Raw genomic sequence first — 18811 nt, forward strand, 5'->3', positions numbered from 1 at the left:
GATGATGGAAGGGCGAAAAGGCGACAGGTGAACCGTGCCACTCTGCATTTTCCTATCTTTAAGGGGAGAGGCATGGAGCGGAGGCGCGACGCTTTCGAAAGTTACCATTTTACCTTAACTGCAACAGTCCCACGTCCTCACAACTCATAGTAATTATGCGAAGTGGACATTGGATTGACTAGTCATCATGGCAAAAACCGGCATATGCAGCCTTCTCCTGCCACGTGTCTGTGCACTGTTTGGGGCCTAACTTAATGTGTCGCGCTACACGTATGGCTCAGGTCCGGGGGCTTATGTCGGGGAAACAAACAGGGGCATATATTTTCCCCTGACTCATGCACGGACAGTAAAGACACATGAGCGAGTACAAGATTATGAATCAAGATGCAAGAGACCAAGATCTTCAAAGGACCAACATGCGGATCAAGAGGACCAAGGCCAAGCCGGAGAAGTAAGAAACCATCAGTAGAAAAGCCTCACTTGCCAGGCAAGCGAGCCTGGCAAGGACGGGAACACCCCCGGATGAAAACCTCCAAGACGGCCCGGCAGCGCCTGCCGGGACTCGCGGAGGCAGAACCACCTCACCACGACGCATGTTGTCAATCACTGCGGTGTCAAGCCGCAAAGTGACTAAGTGGCAGCCATTTGCCACATGGTGGCCTCTTTCTACAGGAGATACCTACAAAGGACACCCGTCCTGTGACGTGTCAAGCGAGCGGGCGTGAAGCTGGCAAGATAGCCCGGTAAGGCTTGTCGGGCAAGCGATGATGTGATGTTAAGCGGCGCATTTAATGTGCCCTGTCACCCTGCAGAGTTAGGTATGATAGCACTATTTTCTATCTTATCAGTGCATAATGACTGATTTGCCACTGTGGTGACCCCTTGGCCTATAAAAGGAGGCCCATGGCAACCTTAGAAAGGGGGGGACCCGGTGTTAGTGAATCCATCCCCTCACATTTCATACGCTCGTAGCCGTTTCGCCCTGAGGCAACCCTGTCGGGAAAACGCACTACGATCACCGCCATATTTCCACCATTAATCCACCAAAGTAGGAGTAGGGTTTTACGCCTCACGGTGGCCCGAACTTGGGTAAAATTGCTCGTGTGATCTCTATCGTGTTGCCCCATGTTTTTATGCTCTTTGTGCAATGTGACATCCCCCCCTGCCGAACCAGCAAGGGACCCTTGGTCCCATAGGTGGTCGTGGTTTCCCACGACAATAAGGTAGTTAGTCATCGGGTTAAGTAAGGGTTCGCATGCTATCAGTAAAATATGTTGATGAAAAATAAGCACATTGCAGATTCATCAGATTAATTCAAGCCACATGGAAAACCCATTTATTGAAACCAAGCATGATTAAGAACTAGGAAATATAGCACTTGTATATGTTTCACATGTATTAAGTGCAGCCAAAATCGATTGATTCCTCACATGCACAACAATACAAAATTCTACCCACGACAATTGGACATCGCATTGCAGAATTGAACCAAGTAGATAACTAAACACCACAACAAATGAACCAAACATTAAGTGAGCACCAAATTGCACAATATAACATACTCCTAATAGAAGATCAGACAGTTAACCAAACCAAGCATGCTTAACAACTTGGAAATATAGCAATTGTATTTGTTTCTCATGTATTTAGTACAGCCAAATTCAGTTTATTCCTCACATGGTATACAATAACAAAATGCACCCACAACAATTGAACATCGCATTGCAGAATTGAACCAAACAGTTAACTAAACACCAAAACAAATGAACCAAACATTACCTGAGCACCACATTGCACAATATAGCATACTCCTAATAGAAGATCAGACAGTTAACCAAACCAAGCATGCTTAACAACTTGGAAATATAGGAATTGTATTTGTTTCTCATGTATTTAGTACAGTCAAATTCGATTTATTTCTCACATGGTATACAATAACAGAATGCACCCACAACAATTGAATATCGCATTGCAAAATTGAACCAAATAGTTAACTAAACACCACAACAAATGAACCAAACGTTAACTGAGCACCACATTGCATAATATAACATACTCCTAATAGAAGATCAGAAAGTTAACCAAACCAAGCATGCTTAACAACTTGGAAATATAGCAATTGTATTGGTTTCTCATGTATTTAGTACATCCAAATTCGATTTATTTTTCACATGGTATACAATAACAGAATGCGCCCACAACAATTGAACATCGCATTGCAGAATTGAACCAAATAGTTAACTAAACACCACATCAAATGAACCAAACGTCAACTGAGCACCACATTGCACAATGTATAACATACTAGAAGATCAGATAGTTAACCAAACCAAGCATGCTTGACAACTTGGAAATATAGCAATTGTATTTGTTTCTCATGTATTTTGTACAGAAAAATTCAATTTATTTCTCACATGGAAGACAATACAAAATTGCACCCTGAAGATTGAACATCACATTTGCAGAATTGAACCAAACAGTTAACTGAACACGAAAACTAATTAACCAAACAGTTAATAAGTGAGCACCATAGCATGACATATAGAACATATACACTAGAGCAACATATTGCATGATAAAAGTAGATAGCACAATTCACTGGAATTTATTAAGGAAAGGCAGTAGCTAGCAAACTGAACATGGGTCCTTATAGTGAGCCAATAAGACAAGCTACTCCTCATTGTCGGAGATATCGATGACGATTCGCTCCTTGCAAATAGAAGAGGGCTAGGCCTCCGCATTGTGGGTGCCCATGTCGTAGTGGTATGTTGCCTGAGCCACTCCGGGCACCAACCTGCTGGCTAAGCACGTGCACGCTAAGAAATCACCTCGTAGTCTTCGTCGAAGGCACCGAGCGTGGGCTCAAGAAAATGCCATGAACTATCATTTAAAGAAGCCAACCGCGTCGCGGCATTGGCGCACGAGGCGTTGACGGTGGCCTCGACGATGAGGTGCTCCTCCAAGATCTGGGGGTCGACACGAATGGCAGCCATCGCGACCTCATCCGCGCATGCGGCCACAATTTGCTTCTCCTCTGCCAAATGCTCCTTGAGCTCCTGTCTATATTGCATGCACCATGGTTTAAGGCGACGCTTATTTGGTGGAGGGGTCGGTGATTTGGGTGGAAGATGTCGTGCCGGTGGTCGGGGCATGTGTGATGCGGAAGGAGGAGGAGGATGGGGGTCAGGTGTGGATTATCTTCCTAGATAGACGAGGCTGAGCAGCGTGAAGGAGGGTCACCGGCAGGAGGCGGCGCTGCAAGCAAGGAGTGAAGGGGGAGGGGCGGGGAGGTAGATATTGCTGCGGAAGCCAAAAAATTTGAATCGCATCAGTGAAAAACTGGCGTGCAAAGTGTCATTAGACACGGTCCCTTATTCAACACTGTGTATGATATGTGAACATCACAAACGATTCAGATAGCTTAACTCGTGTGTGATGAGTTTGAACGTCAAAAATTTTGGTTCGAATTTCCCTGGTTACAGTGATCATCCACGTCATTGCATAATTTTCATACACAAAGGAGACTACAGCACACCCACACTTCTTAATCGAGCAATTTCAGCACCTTCTCGCATAAGCCGTATGCGTACTATACATCGACGGTGCTCCTGGATATTTTGTATTGCATCTCACACTGTTGGTGATAATAAACTGTGTGTGATCTACTTGATATTTCATCTTGATTTGAATTACATAATGGGGTCACAACTGCAAAGGATGGTGTTTGAATTGCTAGAACTTTTATTTGTAGTGAACATGCAACTATAGGTGTGTTGTGAAAAAAATTGGAATTATTCAGGGTTCGTTTGGACATTTTTATACATTACCTTGGTTTTCTAGGCATTTCAGGTGCATAATTCAAAATTAAACTACATGCACATGCTCCGGTGCACCAAAATGGGTTGTAAAATGATATATGTGTCCATGGGTTGATGCTTATGTACCATTCAAGAAATGGGGATGAATTTCAAACACCACGGTACCGTGGATCTCCGGCAAACGTTGAGGTGCTTGCTTTTGTAATTCTAGTAAATACAAAACAAGTCTGAAATTCATGAACCTTGGCATGCAATCATGGAACAACATCAACATGTTGGGGTAAAAAATATTGTCCCATTTGGGGCAGGTTATGGTATAAGCTTCTCGCAAACCAGAGCTTCTCTCACAACAAGCCTGATGGTTATGGTAGGGAACGTGCCACCTTGGGGGAAGAAACGGTACCTGTTGCCTCTTCTTACTTTGAATTTTTTTTATCGTGTCAACATAGAACAACAGGAGTGTTGTGCAATTTTTGGGATTTTTCGGGGTTCGCTTGGACATTTTTATACATAAACTGAGTTTTCTATGCATACATGTGCACAATTCAAATTTGAACTACATGCACATGCTCCAGTGCATATAAACGGGTTGAAAAATCAAATGTGTGTCCTTGGTTGCAACCTTAGGTCCCATGCAAGAAATGGGAATGAATGTCAAACACCTTTGCCACTGTCGCTCGGCTACTAACATTGAGATACATGGTTTTAAAATTCTAGTAAATCGAAAACTCGTCTGAAATTCATGAAACTTGACATGCTATCATGGAACGGCATCAACATGCAGTGGTAAAAATATTGTCCCATTTGGGGCAGGTTGGGGTATAAGCTTCTCACAAACCAGAGCTTCTCGCAACAAGCCTCGTGGTTACGGTAAGGAACGTTTCACCTTTCTGGACGAAACGATATCCATTGCCTCTTCTTGATTTCAAATTTTTCTCTAGTGTCAACATAGAACAACAGGAGTGTTGTGTTAAATTTTGAATTTTTTCGGGGTTTGTTTGGACATTTTTATACATTAATTGAGTTTTAATGCATTTATGTGCATAATTCAAATTTCAACTAGAGGCACATGCTCTAATGCATATAAATTGGTTGAAAATTCAAATATGTGTCCTTGGTTGCATGCTTAGGTCCCATGCAGGAAATGGGATTGAATGTCAAACACCCAGCCACCGTCACTCGGCCACAAACATTGAGATACCTGGTTTTTAAATTCTAGTAAATCCAAAACTCGTTTGAAATTCATGAAACTTGGCATGCTATCATGGAGCGGCATCAACATGTTGTGGTAAATTGTTTTGCCCCATTTGGGGTAGGTTTGGTTATAAGCTTCTCACAAACCAGAGCTTCTCACAACAAGCCTAATGGTTTCGATAGGGAACATTTCACCTTTCTCGACGAAACGATATCCGTTGCCTCTTCTTGATTTCAATTTTTTCTCTAGTGTGAACATAGAACAACAGGAGAGTTGTGTTAAATTTTGGAATTTTTCGAGGTTCTCTTGGACATTTTTATACATTAATTGAGTTTTCAATGCATTTATGTGCATAATTCAAATTTCAACTACAGGCACATGCTCTAATGCATATAAATTGGTTGATAATTCAAATATGTGTCCTTGGTTGCATGCTTAGGTCCCATGCAAGAAATGGTAATGAATGTCAAACACCCTGCCACCATCACTCGGCCGCAAACATTGAGATACCTGGTTTTTAAATTCTAGTAGATCCAAAACTCGTCTCAAATTCATGAAACTTGGCATGCTATCATGGAGCGGAATCAACATGTCGTGGTAAAATTTTTGTCCCATTTGGGGCAGGTTTGGGTATAAGCTTCTCACAAACCAGAGCTTCTTATAGCAAGCCTGATGGTTTCGGTAGGGAACATGCCACCTTTGGGGTCGAAATTGCCTCTTATTGCTTTCAAAAAAATTCTAGTGTCAACATAGAACAACAGGAGTGTTGTGTTAAATTTTGGAATTTTTCGGGGTTCGTTTGGACATTTTTATACATTGATTGGGTTTTCTAGGCATTTTATGTGCACAACATGCACATGCTCCAGTGCATATAAATTGGTTGAAAAATCAAATATGTGTCCTTGGGTGCATGCTAAGGTCCCATGCAAGAAATGGGAATGAATTTCAAACACCAGGGCACTATTGATTGCCGGAAAAACATTGAAATACTTTGTTTTTAAATTCTAGTAATTCTAAAACTCGTCAGAAAATCATGAAACTTGGCATGCTATCATGGAATGGCACCCGACATGCTGTGGTATTTTTCATGTCCATTTTGAGAGAAGGCGCACTCGAATAATAGCCACCAAAGGCATTTTGAAACAAATAGTTGCCGCTGTAACATCTCAAACGTTTTGTATAATTTAAATCGTGTGCGTTCTGTTAACCATTCACGTTAAGCCACGCCTCACTCTTTTAATGGCTAGGAGGTGCCGTACGGACAGGTGCTTAACTAAACAAGAGGCGTGCGAGCTGTACTCCAATGCACAGGCTCACCGAGAAGCAAGTCGTTTGACTTCCATGGCCGCCCACCTTGCTCGCATCATCTTCATTAATGGCGCCCAAGCCACAGTTTAATATGGTTTTTAAATAAATATAAAACACTCATCACAAACGTTTTAGTTAGAACACCCGTATGCAAACTGGTAGATTCCCCAGGAAGCCAAGGGAAAATGTGCCGAGCAGGATTTCTGCAGCTCTTATCGCAAATGTTTTAGATAGAACACCCGTATGCAAAGTGAGAGCTATTGTCTTCCCCCTTAAGTCAAGGGAAAATTCATAGCGCAGGATTTGTACATCTCTTCGATGCAAACAGTTAAGATTGAGTACGGTATGCAAAGCCAGACTTCGGCGCTAAGCCAAGAGAAAATGTGTCGAGCAGGATTTGTACATCCCTTCAACGCAAACTATTGTCTTGGATGGCCCGTGTGCAACCACGTACAAACAATTTGGTAAGATTTGCATTTGTCATATTGGGTATGTTGCCATTTGTCAAACTGGAAAGATTGACTTTGTTGATCTAATAACATTGACATTTTTCAATCCTTGTAACGCTGTGATTTGTCAAAATATGCAGTTAAAAATCACTAGCACTATCTACTTTTTGCAACTAAAATTTAGTAATTAAGCATAGATTAAGCAGTCATTCTTAATTTATACAAACAGTTCAACTCGACAGCTGAACCGACCAAACTTTTCCCCAATTGTTGCCAACCATGTATTGAAATAGCTAGTTCAACTATATATACTAGCTAATTTTAAGTACATTGTACAGCTCCACCACATCTACGGAGGGGCTTTGTACTACTTCCGGCAACCTCTCCTTTGCCGAGCACGCTCAATAAGAGGAAGAGGAGGAGGATCCTACCGACGAGCTGGACAACTGCAATACGGTGCCTGCCGTTACTGCACGTTCAGCGATGCTCACTAGCTCGAACGCCCTCTGTCGCTCCAGACGACCCCTCTCGAAGTGGCCGGACTGCTCTTAGATCTCCTGATTCCTCGCCTCTGCGTCGGCGTGTGCTACGGCCACGGATGCGGTAAGGCCCTTTGCATGCTCAACAAGGCGCTCCTCCTCCTCCCACAGGAACTCAATGTAGCGCGCAAGGTCGCTGACGCACGTGCGGGCATCCACCTCCGCCTCCCTCCTTCGGTGGCGGTGGCGGAGCGGGTGATGATCCTGGCGGTCGACGGTGGGCTGGCAGCCACGGTGGCCAACGATGGGGTGGCGGCGATGACCACCACCTCCCGCCTTCGGGCCGCGGTGGCGGAGCAGGTGATGGCCATGGTGGCCGGCAGTGGGGTGGCAGCCACAACGGGCACCTCCCGCCTTCGGGCCGCAGCGGCGGAGCAGGCGATGGTATTGGCTTTCGACGGTGGTGTGGCGGCCACGGTGGCCGGCAGTGGGGTGGCGGCCACGGTGGCCGGCAGTGGGGTGGCGGCCACGGTGGCCGGCAGTGGGGTGGCGGCCACGGTGGCCGGCAGTGGGGTGGCGGCCACGACGGCCACCTCCCGTGTTCGAGCCGTGGCGGTGGAGCGGGCGATGGCCCTAGCTTTCGACGGTGGTGTGGTGGCAACGGTGGCTGACAACAGCTGCCGACGGGCAGTGGCGGCGGAGCGTGTGGTGGGTGTTTCGCGCACGCCCAACAGGGATGCCACGCGCACTACACTACGCCGGGGACTACGCCACCGCCGCGGTGTAGCCTCCCTGCTAGAGCTGTCCTCCGATGACGGCGGAGTGGCCCAGCGACGATGACGGACCGGTGCCATTGGCGATTATGGGAGAAGCGGACGAGATAAGCTATATGGAGGGAGGGAGGGGAAATGCGACACGGGACTCGCCGGCCGTGAGGGTTTATATATTAGGCTGGTAAGCATTGGGATTTTTGGGGATTTCACCGAGTCGGGCGGGAAGCTTGCATGGGAACCTGCGGGGTTGCGCGGGAACGGGCTCACCACTGTTTGGCCAAATGAACGCCCCTGTGCGCTACTCAAGCTTTGGCTCGAAGCCGTCTGCGGCAGCGGATTGACAAGACGTGCGAGAGGAGGACGAAAGGACACATACACATACAGTTAATAAAAAATGTTTGCGATTTAGTAACCTACTATACCCCCGTCCTGGTTTATAAGTAGGATTTAACTAATAAAATACGAATGCATGTCACCAAAGATTATATCGCTGGATTCGTATTTGAATATAGTTTTTAGTTATATAATTTTTCTAACATGCATTAACATTTGTTTGTTAAATTTAAGGTTATATGCCAGCAAGCATTTGCCCACAACACATACGGCTTATTCCATCAGAAACAACTCGAATGGATCAACTGTATGCCACGTATTGCACACGCAACTCTAATCTGATTCGTGCTTAATGTCTCTGACATCGCTCGCACGGTTCATCTTATTTGCCACGTATCACTCTGTCGGCCCCTGCTCGCGTCCCTTGGCAAGCTCTGCTCGCCGTTAGGCACTACAACGCATTGTGCTCTCCGTTAGGCGCCACGGCATGCTCTGCTCGTGTCCGTTGGCGCGCTTGGCTTGGGGACAGCTTTTCGTTGCGTGTTCAACTGCTATATGCATATATATGGTTGCTCGCCGTTGACGTGACCGCGGAGCACTCTACTCATGTCCCTCCACGCATGCTCTGCCAGTGGTTGGGCCTGCAGTGGAACTCTCAATGAAAGCACCAATGTCGGTGTCAAAACTAGCGGATCTCGGGTAGGGGGTCCCGAGCTATGGATCTAGGATCGATGGGGAACAAGGGACAATGAACATGGTATTTACCCAGGTTCGGGCCCTCTCAACGAGGTAAAATCCAACATCCTGCTTGATTGTATTTGATGTATGGTATGGTTACATAGTAGATCTACCTCGAGATCATACGAGCTAAACCCTAAGGTGATGAGGTGATGAATGTAGCTCTAGCCCTAAAGACTAAAACCATCTGGTTTATATAGGCACCGGTAGGGTTAGGGTTACACGCGATCGGTTACAAAGAGAGGAAGATCCTGTCTAATCTTGGCTTGGAGGACACACCATGGCTCCAAAGATGCCTTGTCCGGTCATGGATCCACACTCCAACTTGGCCCCATAGTGCCCCATCAGTCTGCCCCATACATAACAGGCCGGCAGCCCAAGGACCCCTTAATCCAGGACGCCCTCAATAGCATATACCATGTCAATGCTCCCCCCCCCCAAAGATAAAGGGAAAACCTTCTTATTAACCTCATCTCCAAGTAAACCTGCAATCTTAAACAATCCACAAACTTCATCCACATAGATTAGGTGCATATCAGGATGTCGTGTTCCATCTCCCGCATAAGGATTAGCTAGCAGTTTCTCTATCATACCCGAAGGAATCTCATAACAAATATTTTCAGTAGGTGCAGCGGGTTGAGGAGAAACTCTTTGTGCTTCCGGTCGAGGTGAAGATACCCCGAACAAAACCCTCAAAGGCTTGTTTTCCATAGTAACAAGTCACAGTAAATTTCAGCACATAATATAAATTTTTCCTTACCAATTTCCACTCACCAAAATTGCCTCACTCCCCGGCAACGGCACCAGAAAAGAGTCTTGATTACCCAAAAGTATAGGGGTCAATCGTGGTCCTTTCGATAAATAAGAGTGTCGAACCCAATGAGGAGCAGAAGGAAATGACAAGCGGTTTTCAGCAAGGTAATTTCTGCAGGCACTGATATTGCCGGTAACAAGGAGTTTGATTGCAAGATAAACTGTAACAAGTAATAAGTAACAGTAGTAACAATAGGTGCAGCAAGGTAACCCATCCTTTTTATAGCAAAGGATAGGCCGGAACGGTCTCTTATAGTAAGCAGAGCGTTCTTGAGGACACACGGGAATTCCATCTAGTCATCATGTTGGTTTGATTCGCGTTCGCTACTTTGATAATTTGATATGTGGGTGGGCCCAGTGCTTGGGTGTTGTTCTTACTTGAACAAGCCTCCCACTTATGATCAACCTCTCTCGCAAGCATCCGCAACTACGAAATAAGAATTAAGACAAAATCTAACCATAGCATTAAACATGTGGATCCAAATCAGCCCCTTAAGGAATAACGCATAAACTAGGGTTTAAGCTTCTGTCACTCTAGAAACCCATCATCTAATAACTACTCCACAATGCATTCCCTTAGGCCCAAAGATGGTGAAGTGTCATGTAGTCAACGCTCACATAACACCACTAAGGGAATCACAACATACATACCATCAAATATTGAACGAATATCAAATTCACATGATTACTTATGACAATACTTCTCCCATGTCCTTAAGAACAGAAGTAACTACTCACAAAACATATTCATGCTCAAGAGCAGAGGGGTATTGAATAGCATAATAGATCTAAACATATAATCTTCCACCAAATAAACCGGCTAAAATCAACTACAAGATCTTATCAACACTACTAATCACGCACAGGTACCAATCCGAGGTTTTGATACAAAGATTGAACACAAGAGATGAACTAGGGTTTTGAGATGAGATGGTGATGTTGAAGATGTTAATGAAGATTGGCCCTCCCATAATGAGAGGGTTGTTGGTGATGACGATAGCTCCGATTTCCCCCTCCCAGAGGGAAGTGTCCCCGGCGGAATTGCTCCGCTGGAGAGCAAAAGTGCCCCTGCCCAAGTTCTGCCTCGAGATGGTGGCGCTCTATCCATAAAGTCCTCTCTTTATTTTTCTAGGGTAAATGACCTTATATACCATAAGATGAGCACCGAGGGCTGGCCAGGGGGGCCACTACCCACCAGGGTGCGTCAGGGGAGCTGGCGTGCCTAGGTGCCTAGTGGGCACATGGGTGGGACCCTATGGTATTTCTTTTCTCCAATATTTTTATATATTACAAAATAATTTTCCATAAAATTTCAGCTCATTTGGAGATGTGCAAAATAGGTACCTCTCACATAGCTTTTTCAGGCCTGGAATTCCAGCTATCGGTAATCTCCCTCTTTGTGTAAACCTTGCATATTATGAGAGAGGAGGCATTCGAATTACTCCACAAATTGTTATATTGAATAAAAACCTATAAATAATAGTAGGAAAACATGATGCAAAATAGATGTATCAGCAGGTACTAGGGATGCCCTGTCCGGAAATGAAAAAACAATATGATGATAATAATAAATTCCTTGGGAAGTGTTAGTATGGAAGGCACCCATGGATACGGCTAGCCATGGACTGTGAAAGAATGGTGGAAAGTAAATAAACTTTACTTTCTATTTGGGAGCCGCTTATAATTTGTCTAGCATGGAAGGTGTTGGGAATTCTTGGTCGTTTTCCTTCACAGGAAAATCATGCCTCCGAAAATAATTTTACCTCTAATTTAAGCCTTAAGCTCCGGCACCTCTGCAAATCTCTGCTTTCCTCTGCGAAGGACCTATCTATTTACTTTTATGCAATTTTTATGTTTATTTTGAGTCTCCATCTTCTCTTACAAAGCACCAACTTGAGAGCACTATTTTCATACTTGTGCATTGGATGTAGCTAATGCTGAGTGTGTTTTATGAATGGATCAATGATTGAGCATAATGGGCTAAGGATAACTTCCTTTAGCATTGATATTTTGAAAGACATATTTGCTTGTTAGTATGCTTGAGTATTGATGTGTTCATGTCAAATTATAGACTATTGCTTTGAATCATTCAAGTCCAAATGTACATATGCAACAAAAGAAAGAGTACATGATGAATATGATAGGTAGCATTCCACATCAAAAAACTTTTGTTTGTAATTGCTACTTTATCATGATGAGTTTTATGAGAAAGAGTTGTTGTTATGATGCCAGGAAAAGTGATTGAAATTATCATTGATCAGATTTATACACTATGCTAGCATTCACACTTCATAAAATATTTCTTTTATCATTTACCTACTCGAGGAAGAGCTGGGATTAGTTTGGGGATGCTGATATGTCTCCAACGTATCTATAATTTATGAAATATTCATGTCATGTTTACAACAATTCAATATGGTTTTGGTAAGACTAGAATGTAACTAACCCAGACTGACGCTGTTTTCAGCAGAACCACTATGGTGTTGTTTTTTGTGCAAAAGTAAAAGTTGTCCAAATGCAACAAAACTTTTTGACGAATTATTTTGGAAGAAAAGAGACACTACACTACAAAAAAAGACACTTCCATGATGATACGTGTTTGTCATAGTAGGTCATGTTTTTTGTCATGCATGTACATCCATGACAATTTTATGACAGAATCAAGATAGTCATACCTGTGCTGTCGTAGAAGTGTTCCATGACATTACCAAAATTATCATCACGGAAGTGTCCACTTCCATGACGATAAATCGTGCGTCATGGAAGTGCTTTCGTCAAGGGTGACCGACACGTGGCATCCACCATAACGGGTCGCCATTAAGCTATCGGGTCTGGTTTTGGATCCGATAACCCGCTAACAACCCGGACCAATGAGGATGTTCCATGTGTAAAATTGTCATTGCCGGAGGAAACACATGTTGGCTCATCGTTGGGACATATGTCATCCATTCATTGGACAGGAGGCACCTATGATACGTCGACACGTGGCATGGCCCAACAGAGGCCCATTTTGGTGAAAAGGTCGGCTTGTTAGACTTGGTCAAACGGTAATGGGCCGGCCCACGAAAAGTGTTGGGGATATAACTATTAGGTATGACCCGCCCAGGAGGGGCCGGGTCATCCCTATGACGATTCATCGCAATGAAGCCTGAGATCATATGGCGGCTCATAGATAGGATTGGTAGAGGGCCCAGACCCGAAGGCGGCTTAAGGCCCATGGATATAAACCGCCATGTCTGTAAACTTGTATTATAAGGTATGTAATAGAGGTCACCAAGCCGGATACGTTTTATAAGCCGGCTGGGACTCTGTAGCCCGCAGGGCGTCAACCCGTGTATATAAGGGGACAACCTAGCGGCGGCTTAGGACAAGACACAACAGATCGAGAGCTGGGTCAAGCGTATTCGCTCCCTGCTCATCGAAACCCTAGCAATATCACCTCCAACCGGATTAGGCTTTTACCTTCACCATAAGAGGACGAACCAGTATAAACTCCTCGTGTCCCTTGTCCTAATTAACCCTTTAAGCTAACTGTAGCGACCAGACCTCAAACGGTCCAATCTCTATGCTCAGGTGTCATCCCTGGATCAGTAATGCTGACACCACACAGTACTTGAAGGATTTATAATAGAGTAGCAATCACACACTTATTACATCGAGAGTCTCAAAAGAGAACTTATTACAATAAATATGGCTTAAGGACATCTAATAACGATAACAGTGGAAGGCTTGGAAGATAAGTGAGTCCATCAACTCCAACGGCATCACTTAGTATAGAACCACGACCTAAAAGCACATTACTCGTCGTCTGAAAAGTATGCAACATTAACGTGGCAGCCCGAAATGGGTCAGCACATGGAATATGCTGGCAATGTAACACATAGAGAGCAATAAAAGAATAAGGCTATTCTATATGCATATTTGGCTGGTGGAAAGCTCTATGGTTACAGTTTTGCGTAAAGCCAATTTTTTCCTACTGCAAAGGAATAAATTTTATTTAACTATCATGGTAGTTGTTAAACATTGAGAATGGTTGACATCATTCTCAATCCCATTTAAGCATCATCATTAAAACCCAACAAAATTAATTTAGAGTAACATGATGAGATTCACATGATAATCCAAGTACTAGATACTCAAGATGTCCATAAACAGGGACATGGCTAATCATGATCAGTTTATACACTCTACAGAGGTTTGCGCACTTTTTCCCACAAGAATCGATCTCCTCCTTTGGGATTCTTGCACTACATGGTGTTTGAGAAACGGATGACCGAGACATAGTCTTTCAGAAGCGCTAGCACCTTACGAACGGGTAGACCGTACCAACCTACATCCCATACATCTGCTAGTCTACCACTGTAAGATTTCGCACGACTTAGTCAACTATGCTAGAGCCCATAGTAGCTTGTGGCTGCACACGGAAGTTTCTAGCATGAAAAATCTCATGATCCCTTTGAGCCTGGGTGGCGGTCCAAAAGAAAAATAGGCAATCGCTGGAATACCCAGGTGCCTCAATCCACCCAGATGTGTATTTAAGTTGCCACCTTAGATAAACCATTGATTTAACAATCTCACATCTGTCATGGATTTCACTCACCCAATCCACGTCTACTAGCATAGCATAGCATAATAAGCAAACGTAGAAGTAACTCCCAAAGGTTTGATAATAACAGGTAATAGGTACTACCTCATCTACTTCCCAAACCCACAATTTAATTAGATCCTAATCATGCAATGTGTGAGGATTGATCTAATGCAATAAAACTGGGTAATAGGAAGGTATGATCAAAGTGTTACTTGCCTTACTGATGATCCGTGAAACCTAGCGATTTGAAGTAGCAAGCGGCGCACTCCGGGTACTCTATCGCAAACAAACAAGCATACAATAAGTACTCAACTAATGCACAGGTAAAACTCGAATAAAAGATCTAACCATAAAGTTCAACTTAAGAACTCCGGTTGGCAAAAAGAATCAAACCGAATGAAGCAACGAAAGACAAACGGCAAAAGAAACAGGCTTCGTTTTGCTAATCAGAAACTAGGGCAAATCTTACTGAGGCAAAAACTTGTTTGAGTTGGTTAAACGGAAAGAGGGTTTCGAGACAAAACTCCAAGCACTTGAATCGCCTGATTCCGACAAACGAGCGAAAAGTTAAACTAAAATGAACATCGGATCGGAAATCGCGATCAGAAAAACCGCGGATTCAATCCGAGAAAAAGAAATACGACGAACAGGTTAACGAACAAACGTTCGTTAACAGGAACTAAACGATGAACGTGTTCGTTAAAACGAACGGATGAGCGAACGCTCGCTAAATAAATAAACCGGAGAAAAACCGATCTATTTAAAAAATGAAAAGTAGGGTTTTCTAAAAAAACGAAATGGCTTTTTCTCAAAAACCGGGCGGCGGCTACCTCGGCTCGGGACTCCGGCGAGGCTCCGGCGGGGCTTCGGCGGGCGGCGGGTGGTGCGGGGCGGCGGCTCCGACGCGGCAGCGGGGCGGTGCTGCGGCGCGGCGGCGGCGACAGGCGGTGCGGGCGGCGTGCGGCGGCGGCGCTGGAGGCGTGGGGCAGCGGCGGCGGTGTGAGCTGCAGGGGGGCGGCGGCGGTTATAAAGGGGGAGGGGATAGGCGACTTGGGGGAGGGGTCGGCCTCGGGAGGCGGAGTCCTCCCCGGACTCGGGCGGCGGCGGCGCTGGTCGGGACTCTTGTCCCGACCCGGCGAGAGGCGGCGGCGGGCGGCTGGGCTGGCCTGCTCGGCTGGGCCATTGGCCCAGTCGGGCGCGGGGTCTCATTTTTTTTAATCAATATCGCTGCAACTAAAAAATATTCTAGAAAAAAATAAAAATCTAAAAATGCCAAAATAAATTTTCTCTTTCTAAATAAAATATTTAGAACACGATGAACATTTTCTTGGCTCTAAATGCAATTTTTGAAAACATGCAATTTTTCCTAAATTCAAATAAAATAGCAAATAAAACCAAAATAAAATCTTATTTGATTTTTTATTTAAACCCTCAATATTTCTTTATTTTGGGAAAGTCATTTTATTCCCTCTCTCATAATTTTTATAATAGAAATAATTGAAGATAAAATAAATAAAATCAAATGATCCTATTTTCAAAATTTGAGAAAACTCAAATATGAAAATAACAAAATCCCCAACTCTCTCCGAGGGTCCTTGAGTTGCGTAGAATTTCTAGGATCAACCAAAAATGTGACGAAATATGATATGCAATGATGATCTAGTGTATAACATTCCAAATTGAAAATTTGGGATGTTACAAACCTACCCCCCTTAAGATGAATCTCGCCCTTGAGATTCGGGTTGGCTAGAAAATAGGTGAGGGTGGTCCTTCAGCAAATCTTCCTATCGTTCCCAGGTGGCTTCATCTTCCGTGTGGTGGCTCCAGGGAACTTTGCAAAACTTGATAACTTTGCTGCGGGTGACTCGGCTGGCATACTCAAGAATCTTGACTGGTTTCTCCTCATAGGTCAAATCACTGTCCAATTGAATTTCTTCCAGCGGCACTGTATCTCTCAGCGGTATATCAGCCATCTCTGCGTGGCACTTCTTCAACTGGGAAACATGGAAGACGTCGTGAACTCCTGACAATCCTTCGGGCAATTCCAACTTGTAGGCTACTTCTCCCATACGCTCGAAAACTTTGTATGGTCCTACAAAACGTGGCGCTAATTTTCCCTTAACTCCAAAGCGCTTAACTCCTCGAAGGGGAGATACTCGAAGGTAAACTCGGTCTCCAACTTCGTAAACTGTCTCCTTGCGCTTTGAATCTGCGTAGCTCTTCTGTCTGGACTGGGCTACCTTGAGCCTATCGCGAATCAATTTTACTTTCTGTTCAGACTCCTTAGTCAGATCCGGTCCAAACAACTGACGGTCTCCAAGTTCATCCCATGACAACGGGGTCCTGCACCTCCTTCCGTACAAAGCTTCGAAAGGGGCCATCTTCAAACTGGATTGATAGCTGTTGTTATAGGAGAACTCTGCGTATGGCAAATTCTCGTCCCAACTAGATCCGTAATCTAGCGCACAAGCTCTCAGCATATCCTCCAAAATCTGATTGACTCTCTTGGTCTGTCCATCTGTCTACGGATGAAAAGATGTACTGAACTCCAGCCTGGTACCCAAAGTTTCATGCAACTAATTCCAGAACTTTGAGGTAAACTGAGTTCCTCTATCTGACACAATGCTCCTTGGAACACCATGCAGACATACGATCCTGGTCATGTATATCTTTGCCAACTTTGCACTGGTATAGGTAGTCTTTACTAGAATGAAATGAGCTACCTTTGTCAAACGATCGACTACAACCCAAATCGAGTCATAGCCTGAACGAGTCCTGGGTAAACCCGTAATAAAATCCATCCCTAACTTATCCCACATCCATTCGGGTATCGGCAATGGCTGTAGCAATCCTACTGGCTTCTGATGCTCTGCCTTTACTCTCGGACATACATCGCAAACTGCTACATACTCCGCAATATCCTTCTTCATTCCGGTCCACCAGAAAATATCCTTCAAATCCAGATACATCTTGGTATTTCCTGAGTGAATCGAATAGGGTGAATCATGGGCCTCTTGCAGAATTAACTTCCTGATTTCCGAATCATTAGGCACATAAACGCGGTCTTTAAACCATAAGGTGTCGTGCTCATCCTCACGAAATCCGTTAGCTTTTCCTTTGCTCATTTTCTCCTTAAAAGAGGCAATCTCCTTGTCAGTCTTCTGGGCTTCTCTGATCTTATCCATCAACATAGACTGAATCTCCAATGCTGCTACATAGCCTCTCGGAACTATTTCCAAACATAGCTCACGAAGATTTTCGGCTAACTCCCTTGGTAAATCTCCCGTCATTAAGGTGTTGACATGACTTTTACGGCTCAACGCGTCAGCTACTACGTTAGCCTTTCCGGGGTGATAATGCAATCTCATGTCATAATCCTTGATGAGTTCCAACCATCTCCTTTGTTTGAGATTCAACTCCTTCTGCGTGAAAATGTACTTCATACTCTTGTGATCCGTGTACACCTCACAATGGTTTCCAATGAGAAAGTGTCTCCAAGTTTTCAATGCGTGCACTATGGCTGCTAACTCCAAATCATGCGTAGCATAATTCAACTCATGAGGCTTAAGTTGTCGTGAGGCATAGGAAACAACTCTTCCTTCCTGCATAAGCACTGCTCCAAGTCCTCGTCGTGAAGCGTCGCAATACACCTCATAATCTTTGGTCTGATCTGGCAAAATCAACACGGGTGATGTAACCAAACGTTTCTTCAACTCCTGGAAACTGGCCTCACATTCCTCGGTCCATATGAACTTTGTATCCTTCTTCAACAACTCCGTCATAGGTTTTGCAATCTTCGAGAAATTTTCAATGAACCTCCGGTAATATCCTGCAAGTCCAAGAAAACTCCGGATCTCTCCAACTGTTGTTGGCGCTTCCCAATTTGTCACAGTGTCAACCTTAGTGGGATCTACTGCTATACCTTCTCCAGATATAACGTGTCCGAGGAATCCAACTTCCTTCAACCAAAACTCACATTTGCTAAACTTGGCATACAACTGATGTTCTCTGAGCTTACCAAGTACTAAATGCAAATGCTCCTTATGCTCCTCTTCATTCTTTGAGTAAACCAGGATATCATTAATGAACACTATGACGAACTTATCCAGAAACTCCATAAACACTTTGTTCATCATATTCATAAAATAAGCAGGTGCATTAGTCAGACCAAATGACATAATGGTATACTCGTACAGCCCATACCTGGTGGTAAAAGTTGTCTTAGGTATATCCTATTCTCAAATCTTCAACTGATGGTACCCTGATCGCAGATCGATCTTGGAAAATACCTTAGCTCCTTGCAGTCGATCAAACAGA

General features: G+C 44.2%; 1 protein-coding gene across 1 annotated transcript in view; it reads right to left on the minus strand.

The window, feature by feature from the left end:
- Positions 1–2816: 2816 nt before the first annotated feature.
- Positions 2817–18811, minus strand: part of LOC147970794 (uncharacterized) — a 32124-nt gene continuing 16129 nt past the window's right edge. The window contains exon 4 of the mRNA XM_087523633.1: positions 2817–2966. Coding sequence (XP_087379759.1) covers positions 2817–2966 — 150 coding nt within the window. The remainder of the gene's footprint in view (positions 2967–18811) is intronic.

This window comes from Triticum urartu, chromosome 5A (genome assembly GCF_056163025.1).
Source record: "Triticum urartu cultivar PI428250 chromosome 5A, HENAU_Tu73, whole genome shotgun sequence".
Lineage (NCBI taxonomy): Eukaryota > Viridiplantae > Streptophyta > Magnoliopsida > Poales > Poaceae > Triticum > Triticum urartu.